This window comes from Carcharodon carcharias, chromosome 31 (genome assembly GCF_017639515.1).
Source record: "Carcharodon carcharias isolate sCarCar2 chromosome 31, sCarCar2.pri, whole genome shotgun sequence".
Taxonomy (NCBI): domain Eukaryota; kingdom Metazoa; phylum Chordata; class Chondrichthyes; order Lamniformes; family Lamnidae; genus Carcharodon; species Carcharodon carcharias.
In genome coordinates, this window is record NC_054497.1 from 11,083,902 (window position 1) to 11,096,503 (window position 12,602).

The window sequence follows — 12,602 nt, forward strand, 5'->3', positions numbered from 1 at the left end:
ACACACTCCCTCTCACACAGACTCCCTCACACACAGACTCCCTCACACACAGACTCCCTCACACAGTCTCCCTCTCACACAGTCTCCCTCTCACACACAGACTCCCTCTCACACAGACTCCCTCACACACAGACTCCCACTCACACAGACTCCCACTCACACAGACTCCCACTCACACAGACTCCCTCTCACACAGACTCCCTCTCACACAGACTCCCTCTCACACAGACTCCCTCTCACACAGACTCCCTCTCACACAGACTCCCTCTCACACAGACTCCCACTCACACAGACTCCCTCTCACACAGACTCCCTCTCACACAGACTCCCTCTCACACAGACTCCCTCACACACAGACTCCCTCACACACAGACTCCCTCTCACACAGACTCCCTCTCACACAGACTCCCTCACACACAGACTCCCTCTCACACAGTCTCCCTCACACACAGTCTCCCTCACACACAGACTCCCTCACACACAGACTCCCGCTCCCTCACTCCCTCTCACACAGACTCCCTCTCACACAGACTCCCGCTCCCTCACTCCCTCTCACACAGACTCCCTCTCACACAGACTCCCTCACACACACACTCCCTCACACACAGACTCCCTCTCACACAGACTCCCTCTCACACAGACTCCCTCTCACACAGACTCCCTCTCACACACACTCCCTCTCACACAGACCCTCTCACACACAGACTCCCTCTGACACACAGTCTCCCTCTCACACACACTCCCTCTCACACACACTCCCTCTCACACAGACTCCCTCTCACACACACTCCCTCTCACACAGACTCCCTCACACACAGACTCCCTCACACACACACTCCCTCTCACACAGACTCCCTCACACACACACTCCCTCACACACAGACTCCCTCTCACACAGACTCCCTCTCACACAGACTCCCTCTCACACAGACTCCCTCTCACACAGACTCCCTCTCACACAGACTCCCTCTCACACAGACTCCCTCTCACACACACTCCCTCTCACACACACTCCCTCTCACACAGACTCCCTCACACACAGACTCCCTCACACACAGACTCCCTCACACAGTCTCCCTCTCACACAGACTCCCTCACACACAGACTCCCTCACACACAGACTCCCTCACACACACACTCCCTCTCACACAGACTCCCTCTCACACAGACTCCCTCACACACAGACTCCCTCTCACACAGACTCCCTCACACACAGACTCCCTCTCACACAGACTCCCTCACACACAGACTCCCGCTCCCTCACTCCCTCTCACACAGACTCCCTCTCACACAGACTCCCTCACACACAGACTCCCTCACACACAGACTCCCTCACACACACACTCCCTCTCACACAGACTCCCTCTCACACAGACTCCCTCTCACACAGACTCCCTCACACACAGACTCCCTCACACACAGACTCCCTCTCACACAGACTCCCTCTCACACAGACTCCCTCTCACACAGACTCCCTCACACACAGACTCCCTCACACACAGACTCCCTCTCACACAGACTCCCGCTCCCTCACTCCCTCTCACACAGACTCCCTCTCACACAGACTCCCTCTCACACAGACTCCCTCACACACAGACTCCCGCTCCCTCACTCCCTCTCACACAGACTCCCTCACACACAGACTCCCTCTCACACAGACTCCCTCTCACACAGACTCCTCTCACACCTCACACACTCCCTCTCACACAGACTCCCTCACACACAGACTCCCTCTCACACAGACCCTCTCACACAGACTCCCTCTCACACAGACTCCCTCTCACACAGACTCCCTCTCACACAGACTCCCTCACACACAGACTCCCTCTCACACAGACTCCCTCTCACACAGACTCCCTCTCACACAGACTCCCTCTCACACAGACTCCCTCTCACACAGACTCCCTCTCACACAGACTCCCTCTCACACACACTCCCTCTCACACAGACTCCCTCACACACAGACTCCCTCACACACAGACTCCCTCACACACAGACTCCCTCTCACACAGACTCCCTCTCACACACACTCCCTCTCACACAGACTCCCTCACACACAGACTCCCTCTCACACAGACTCCCTCACACACACACTCCCTCACACACAGACTCCCTCTCACACAGACTCCCTCACACACAGACTCCCTCTCACACACAGACTCCCTCTCACACAGACTCCCTCTCACACAGACTCCCTCTCACACAGACTCCCTCACACACAGACTCCCTCACACACACACTCCCTCTCACACAGACTCCCTCACACACACACTCCCTCACACACAGACTCCCTCTCACACACGCTCCCTCTCACACACACACTCCCTCTCACACAGACTCCCTCTCACACAGACTCCCTCACACACAGACTCCCTCACACACACACTCCCTCTCACACAGACTCCCTCACACACAGTCTCCCTCTGTCACACAGACTCCCTCTCACACAGACTCCCTCACACACAGACTCCCTCACACACAGACTCCCTCACACACAGACTCCCTCACACACCGACTCCCTCTCTCACACAGACTCCCTCACACACAGACTCCCTCTCACACAGACTCCCTCTCACACAGACTCCCTCTCACACAGTCTCCCTCTCACACACAGACTCCCTCACACACAGACTCCCTCTCTCACACAGACTCCCTCACACACAGACTCCCTCTCACACAGACTCCCTCACACACAGACTCCCTCTCACACACACTCCCTATCACACAGACTCCCTCACACACAGACTCCCTCTCACACAGTCTCCCTCACACACAGTCTCCCTCACACACAGACTCCCTCTCACACACAGACTCCCTCACACACACACTCCCTCTCACACACAGACTCCCTCTCACACACAGTCTCCCTCACACACAGACTCCCTCTCACACACAGACTCCCTCTCACACACAGTCTCCCTCTCACACACAGACTCCCTCTCACACACAGACTCCCTCTCACACACAGACTCCCTCTCACACAGACTCCCTCTCACACAGACTCCCTCACACACACACTCCCTCTCACACACAGACTCCCTCTCACACACAGTCTCCCTCACACACAGACTCCCTCTCACACACAGACTCCCTCTCACACACAGTCTCCCTCTCACACACAGACTCCCTCTCACACACAGACTCCCTCTCACACACAGACTCCCTCTCACACAGACTCCCTCTCACACAGTCTCCCTCACACACAGTCTCCCTCACACACAGACTCCCTCTCACACACAGACTCCCTCACACACACACTCCCTCTCACACACAGACTCCCTCTCACACACAGTCTCCCTCACACACAGACTCCCTCTCACACACAGACTCCCTCTCACACACAGTCTCCCTCTCACACACAGACTCCCTCTCACACACAGACTCCCTCTCACACACAGACTCCCTCTCACACAGACTCCCTCTCACACAGACTCCCTCTCACACAGACTCCCTCTCACACAGACTCCCTCTCACACACAGACTCCCTCTCACACAGACTCCCTCTCACACACAGACTCCCTCACACACAGACTCCCTCACACACAGACTCCCTCTCACACAGACTCCCTCACACACAGACTCCCTCTCACACAGACTCCCTCTCACACAGACTCCCTCTCACACACAGACTCCCTCACACACAGACTCCCTCACACACAGACTCCCTCTCACACATACTCCCTCACACACAGACTCCCTCTCACACAGACTCCCTCTCACACAGACTCCCTCACACACAGACTCCCTCTCACACACAGACTCTCTCTCACACAGACTCCCTCACACACAGACTCCCTCTCACACACACTCCCTCTCACACAGACTCCCTCACACACACACTCCCTCTCACACAGACTCCCTCTCACACAGACTCCCGCTCCCTCACACACAGACTCCCTCTCACACAGACTCCCTCTCACACAGACTCCCTCACACACAGACTCCCTCACACACACACTCCCTCTCACACAGACTCCCTCTCACACAGACTCCCTCTCACACAGGCTCCCTCACACACAGACTCCCTCTCACACAGACTCCCTCACACACAGACTCCCTCTCACACAGACTCCCTCTCACACACAGACTCCCTCACACACAGACTCCCTCTCACACAGACTCCCGCTCCCTCACTCCCTCTCACACAGACTCCCTCTCACACAGACTCCCTCTCACACAGACTCCCTCACACACAGACTCCCGCTCCCTCACTCCCTCTCACACAGACTCCCTCACACACAGACTCCCTCTCACACAGACTCCCTCTCACACAGACTCCCTCTCACACACAGACTCCCTCACACACAGACTCCCTCACACACACACTCCCTCACACACAGACTCCCTCTCACACAGACTCCCTCTCACACAGACTCCCTCACACACAGACTCCCTCTCACACAGACTCCCTCTCACACAGACTCCCTCTCACACAGACTCCCTCACACACAGACTCCCTCTCACACAGACTCCCTCTCACACACACTCCCTCTCACACAGACTCCCTCACACACAGACTCCCTCACACACAGACTCCCTCACACACAGACTCCCTCTCACACAGACTCCCTCTCACACACACTCCCTCTCACACAGACTCCCTCACACACAGACTCCCTCTCACACAGACTCCCTCACACACACACTCCCTCACACACAGACTCCCTCTCACACAGACTCCCTCACACACAGACTCCCTCTCACACACAGACTCCCTCTCACACAGACTCCCTCTCACACAGACTCCCTCTCACACAGACTCCCTCTCACACAGACTCCCTCTCACACAGACTCCCTCTCACACAGACTCCCTCACACACAGACTCCCTCACACACAGACTCCCTCACACACAGACTCCCTCACACACACACTCCCTCTCACACAGACTCCCTCTCACACAGACTCCCTCACACACAGACTCCCTCTCACACACACTCCCTCTCACACAGACTCCCTCACACACAGACTCCCTCTCACACAGACTCCCTCTCACACAGACTCCCTCACACACAGACTCCCTCTCACACAGACTCCCTCTCACACAGACTCCCTCTCACACAGACTCCCTCTCACACAGACTCCCTCACACACAGACTCCCTCTCACACAGACTCCTCACACACAGACTCCCTCACACACAGACTCCCTCACGCACAGACTCCCTCACACACAGACTCCCTCTCACACAGACTCCCTCACACACAGACTCCCTCTCACACAGTCTCCCTCTCACACAGACTCCCTCTCACACACACTCCCTCTCTCACACAGACTCCCTCACACACAGACTCCCTCTCACACAGACTCCCTCTCACACACACTCCCTCTCACACACACTCCCTCTCACACAGACTCCCTCACACACAGACTCCCTCTCACACAGTCTCCCTCACACACAGACTCCCTCACACACAGACTCCCTCTCACACACAGACTCCCTCACACACACACACACTCTCACACACAGACTCCCTCTCACACACAGTCTCCCTCACACACAGACTCCCTCTCACACACAGACTCCCTCTCACACCAGTCTCCCTCTCACACACAGACTCCCTCTCACACACAGACTCCCTCTCACACACAGACTCCCTCTCACACAGACTCCCTCTCACACAGACTCCCTCACACACAGACTCCCTCTCACACAGACTCCCTCTCACACACAGACTCCCTCACACACAGACTCCCTCTCACACACAGACTCCCTCTCACACACAGTCTCCCTCTCACACACAGACTCCCTCTCACACACAGACTCCCTCTCACACACAGACTCCCTCTCACACAGACTCCCTCTCACACAGTCTCCCTCACACACAGTCTCCCTCACACACAGACTCCCTCTCACACACAGACTCCCTCACACACACACTCCCTCTCACACACAGACTCCCTCACACACACAGTCTCCCACACACACAGACTCCCTCTCACACACAGACTCCCTCTCACACACAGTCTCCCTCTCACACACAGACTCCCTCTCACACACAGACTCCCTCTCACACACAGACTCCCTCTCACACAGACTCCCTCTCACACAGACTCACTCTCACACAGACTCCCTCTCACACAGACTCCCTCTCACACACAGACTCCCTCTCACACAGACTCCCTCTCACACACAGACTCCCTCACACACAGACTCCCTCACACACAGACTCCCTCTCACACAGACTCCCTCACACACAGACTCCCTCTCACACAGACTCCCTCTCACACAGACTCCCTCTCACACACAGACTCCCTCACACACAGACTCCCTCACACACAGACTCCCTCTCACACAGTCTCCCTCTCACACACACTCCCTCTCACACACACTCCCTCACACACAGACTCCCTCACACACAGACTCCCTCTCACACACAGACTCTCTCTCACACAGACTCCCTCACACACAGACTCCCTCTCACACACACTCCCTCTCACACAGACTCCCTCACACACACACTCCCTCTCACACAGACTCCCTCTCACACAGACTCCCGCTCCCTCACACACAGACTCCCTCTCACACAGACTCCCTCTCACACAGACTCCCTCACACACAGACTCCCTCACACACACACTCCCTCTCACACAGACTCCCTCTCACACAGACTCCCTCTCACACAGGCTCCCTCACACACAGACTCCCTCTCACACAGACTCCCTCACACACAGACTCCCTCTCACACAGACTCCCTCTCACACACAGACTCCCTCACACACAGACTCCCTCTCACACAGACTCCCTCTCACACAGACTCCCTCTCACACACAGACTCCCTCTCACACAGACTCCCTCTCACACAGACTCCCTCACACACAGACTCCCTCACACACAGACTCCCTCTCACACACAGACTCCCTCACACACAGACTCCCTCTCACACAGACTCCCTCTCACACAGACTCCCTCTCACACAGACTCCCTCTCACACAGACTCCCTCTCACACAGACTCCCTCTCACACAGACTCCCTCTCACACAGACTCCCTCACACACAGACTCCCTCACACACAGACTCCCTCTCACACAGACTCCCTCTCACACAGACTCCCTCTCACACAGACTCCCTCTCACACAGACTCCCTCACACACAGACTCCCTCTCACACAGACTCCCTCTCACACAGACTCCCTCACACACAGACTCCCTCTCACACAGACTCCCTCTCACACAGACTCCCTCACACACAGACTCCCTCTCACACAGACTCCCTCTCACACAGACTCCCTCACACACAGACTCCCTCTCACACAGACTCCCTCTCACACAGACTCCCTCTCACACAGACTCCCTCACACACAGTCTCCCTCTCACACACAGACTCCCTCTCACACAGACTCCCTCACACACAGACTCCCTCTCACACAGACTCCCTCACACACAGACTCCCTCACACACAGACTCCCTCTCACACAGACTCCCTCACACACAGACTCCCTCTCACACAGACTCCCTCACACACAGACTCCCTCTCACACAGACTCCCTCTCACACAGACTCCCTCTCACACAGACTCCCTCACACACAGACTCCCTCTCACACAGACTCCCTCTCACACAGACTCCCTCACACACAGACTCCCTCTCACACAGACTCCCTCACACACAGACTCCCTCACACACAGACTCCCTCACACACCGACTCCCTCTCTCACACAGACTCCCTCACACACAGACTCCCTCACACACAGACTCCCTCACACACAGACTCCCTCTCACACAGACTCCCTCTCACACAGACTCCCTCTCACACAGACTCCCTCTCACACAGACTCCCTCTCACACAGACTCCCTCTCACACAGACTCCCTCACACACAGACTCCCTCTCACACAGACTCCCTCTCACACAGACTCCCTCTCACACAGACTCCCTCTCACACAGACTCCCTCTCACACAGACTCCCTCACACACAGACTCCCTCTCACACACAGACTCCCTCTCACACAGACTCCCTCACACACAGACTCCCTCACACACAGACTCCCTCACACACAGACTCCCTCACACACAGACTCCCTCACACACAGACTCCCTCACACACAGACTCCCTCTCACACAGACTCCCTCACACACAGACTCCCTCTCACACAGACTCCCTCTCACACAGACTCCCTCTCACACAGACTCCCTCACACACAGACTCCCTCACACACAGACTCCCTCACACACAGACTCCCTCTCACACAGACTCCCTCTCACACAGACTCCCTCTCACACAGACTCCCTCTCACACACAGACTCCCTCACACACAGACTCCCTCTCACACAGACTCCCTCTCACACAGACTCCCTCACACACAGACTCCCTCTCACACAGACTCCCTCTCACACAGACTCCCTCACACACAGACTCCCTCTCACACAGACTCCCTCTCACACAGACTCCCTCTCACACAGACTCCCTCTCACACAGACTCCCTCACACACAGACTCCCTCACACACAGACTCCCTCTCACACAGACTCCCTCTCACACAGACTCCCTCTCACACAGACTCCCTCTCACACAGACTCCCTCTCACACAGACTCCCTCTCACACAGACTCCCTCACACACAGACTCCCTCTCACACAGACTCCCTCTCACACAGACTCCCTCACACACAGACTCCTCTCACACACAGACTCCCTCCCACACAGACTCCCTCACACACAGACTCCCTCTCACACACAGACTCCCTCACACACAGACTCCCTCTCACACAGACTCCCTCACACACAGACTCCCTCTCACACAGACTCCCTCTCACACAGACTCCCTCTCACACAGACTCCCTCACACACAGACTCCCTCTCACACAGACTCCCTCACACACAGACTCCCTCTCACACAGACTCCCTCTCACACAGACTCCCTCACACACAGACTCCCTCACACACAGACTCCCTCTCACACAGACTCCCTCACACACAGACTCCCTCACACACAGACTCCCTCTCACACACAGACTCCCTCACACACAGACTCCCTCTCACACAGACTCCCTCTCACACAGACTCCCTCTCACACAGACTCCCTCACACACAGACTCCCTCACACACAGACTCCCTCTGACACACAGACTCCCTCACACACAGACTCCCTCACACACAGACTCCCTCTCACACAGACTCCCTCTCACACAGACCCTCTCACACAGACTCCCTCTCACACAGACTCCCTCACACACAGACTCCCTCACGCACAGGCTCCCTCACACACAGACTCCCTCTCACACAGACTCCCTCACACACAGACTCCCTCTCACACAGACTCCCTCTCACACACAGACTCCCTCACACACAGACTCCCTCTCACACAGTCTCCCTCTCACACAGACTCCCTCTCACACACAGACTCCCTCTCACACAGACTCCCTCTCACACAGACTCCCTCACACACAGACTCCCTCACACACAGACTCCCTCTCACACAGACTCCCTCTCACACAGTCTCCCTCTCACACAGTCTCCCTCTCACACAGACTCCCTCTCACACAGACTCCCTCTCACACAGACTCCCTCACACACAGACTCCCTCACACACAGACTCCCTCTCACACAGACTCCCTCTCACACAGACTCCCTCACACACAGACTCCCTCACACACAGACTCCCTCACACACAGACTCCCTCTCACACAGACTCCCTCTCACACAGACTCCCTCTCACACAGACTCCCTCTCACACAGACTCCCTCTCACACAGACTCCCTCTCACACAGACTCCCTCACACACAGACTCCCTCTCACACAGACTCCCTCACACACAGACTCCCTCTCACACAGACTCCCTCTCACACAGACTCCCTCACACACAGACTCCCTCTCACACAGACTCCCTCTCACACAGACTCCCTCACACACAGACTCCCTCTCACACAGACTCCCTCTCACACAGACTCCCTCACACACAGTCTCCCTCTCACACACAGACTCCCTCTCACACAGACTCCCTCACACACAGTCTCCCTCTCACACACAGACTCCCTCACACACAGACTCCCTCACACACAGACTCCCTCACACACAGACTCCCTCACACACAGACTCCCTCACACACAGACTCCCTCTCACACAGACTCCCTCTCACACAGACTCCCTCTCACACAGACTCCCTCACACACAGACTCCCTCTCACACACACTCCCTCTCACACAGACTCCCTCACACACAGACTCCCTCTCACACACACTCCCTCTCACACAGACTCCCTCACACACAGACTCCCTCACACACAGACTCCCTCTCACACACAGACTCCCTCACACACAGACTCCCTCTCACACACAGACTCCCTCACACACAGACTCCCTCTCACACAGACTCCCTCACACACAGACTCCCTCACACACAGACTCCCTCTGACACACAGACTCCCTCACACACAGACTCCCTCTCACACAGACTCCCTCTCACACAGACTCCCTCTCACACAGACCCTCTCACACAGACTCCCTCTCACACAGACTCCCTCACACACAGACTCCCTCACGCACAGACTCCCTCTCACACAGACCCTCTCACACAGACTCCCTCTCACACACAGACTCCCTCTCACACAGACTCCCTCTCACACACAGACTCCCTCTCACACAGACTCCCTCACACACAGACTCCCTCTCACACACAGACTCCCTCACACACAGACTCCCTCTCACACACAGACTCCCTCACACACAGACTCCCTCTCACACAGACTCCCTCACACACAGACTCCCTCACACACAGACTCCCTCTGACACACAGACTCCCTCACACACAGACTCCCTCTCACACAGACTCCCTCTCACACAGACTCCCTCTCACACAGACCCTCTCACACAGACTCCCTCTCACACAGACTCCCTCACACACAGACTCCCTCTCACACAGACTCCCTCTCACACAGACTCCCTCTCACACAGACTCCCTCTCACACAGACCCTCTCACACAGACTCCCTCTCACACAGACTCCCTCACACACAGACTCCCTCACGCACAGACTCCCTCTCACACAGACTCCCTCTCACACAGACTCCCTCTCACACAGACCCTCTCACACAGACCCTCTCACACAGACTCCCTCTCACACAGACTCCCTCACACACAGACTCCCTCACGCACAGACTCCCTCACACACAGACTCCCTCTCACACAGACTCCCTCACGCACAGACTCCCTCTCACACAGACTCCCTCACACACAGACTCCCTCACGCACAGACTCCCTCTCACACAGACTCCCTCTCACACAGACTCCCTCACACACAGACTCCCTCACGCACAGACTCCCTCTCACACAGACCCTCTCACACAGACTCCCTCTCACACACAGACTCCCTCTCACACAGACTCCCTCTGACACACAGACTCCCTCACACACAGACTCCCTCTCACACAGACTCCCTCACACACAGACTCCCTCACCCACAGACTCCCTCTCACACAGACTCCCTCACACACAGACTCCCTCTCACACACAGACTCCCTCACACACAGACTCCCTCTCACACACAGACTCCCTCACACACAGACTCCCTCTCACACAGACTCCCTCTCACACACAGACTCCCTCACACACAGACTCCCTCTGACACACAGACTCCCTCACACACAGACTCCCTCTCACACAGACTCCCTCACACACAGACTCCCTCACACACAGACTCCCTCTCACACAGACTCCCTCTCACACAGACTCCCTCTCACACACAGACCCTCTCACACAGACTCCCTCTCACACAGACTCCCTCTCACACAGACTCCCGCTCACACAGACTCCCTCTCACACAGACTCCCACTTCCCTCACACACAGACTCCCTCTCACACAGACTCCCTCACACACAGACTCCCCCCCCTCCCCCCCCTGCGCCCCCCCTGAAAGTGGGGCCGAGGTCCCCGTCTGCCGAAACCCTCACCCCCCCCGTTTCTGTTTGTTTCCCAGGATGATCCAGGAGGAGAAGGAGACGACCGAGCTGCGGGCAGAGGAGATTGAGAGTCGGGTGGGCAGCGGGGCCCTGCCGGAGGGGCCACAGTCAGGCCGGCGCCGCTCAGCGCCGACGCTGCCGCACTCGGTCACCGCCTCGACGCTCGCCAGCCCCTCGCCCCCCAACAGCGGGCATTCCACCCCCCGGCTGACGCCCCACAGCCCCGCCCGAGATTCGGATCGGCTCAGCGTCGGAAACCCGGTAAGATTTCCGCCCGCCCGTCTCAGGGACTCAGGCCTGAGGATGAGAGTTATTCAATTCGAGGCTTTGCCCGAAGCCAGAGCCAGCGGAGGTCAGCAAGCAGAGGGATTTACTGACTTTTACTTATTTATTTTTAATTCATTCACGGGACGTGGGCGTCACTGGCTGGGCCCAGCATTTATTGCCCGTCCCTAATTGCCCCTTGAGAAGGTGGTGGTGAAGCTGCCTTCTTGAACCGCTGCAGTCCCTGTGGTGTAGGTACACCCACCGCGCTGTTAGGGAGGGGGTTCCAGGATTTTGACCCAGTGACAGTGAAGGAACAGTAATGTATTTCCAAGTCAGGATGGTGAGTGGCTTGGAGGGGAACTTCCAGGTGGTGGTGTTCCCATTTGTCTGCTGCCCTTGTCCTTCTTGATGGTAGCGATTGTGGGTTTGGAAGGTGCTGTCGAAGGA

General features: G+C 56.7%; 1 protein-coding gene across 10 annotated transcripts in view; it reads left to right on the forward strand.

Moving 5' to 3' along the window:
* ppfia3 (PTPRF interacting protein alpha 3) overlaps positions 1-12,602 on the forward strand; it is a 241,101-nt gene that overhangs the window by 186,576 nt on the left and 41,923 nt on the right. For all 10 annotated transcript variants that reach the window (XM_041178004.1, XM_041177994.1, XM_041178001.1 and 7 more), the window contains one exon: positions 11,906-12,149. In XM_041178004.1, the coding sequence (XP_041033938.1) occupies positions 11,906-12,149 (244 nt within the window). The remainder of the gene's footprint in view (positions 1-11,905; positions 12,150-12,602) is intronic.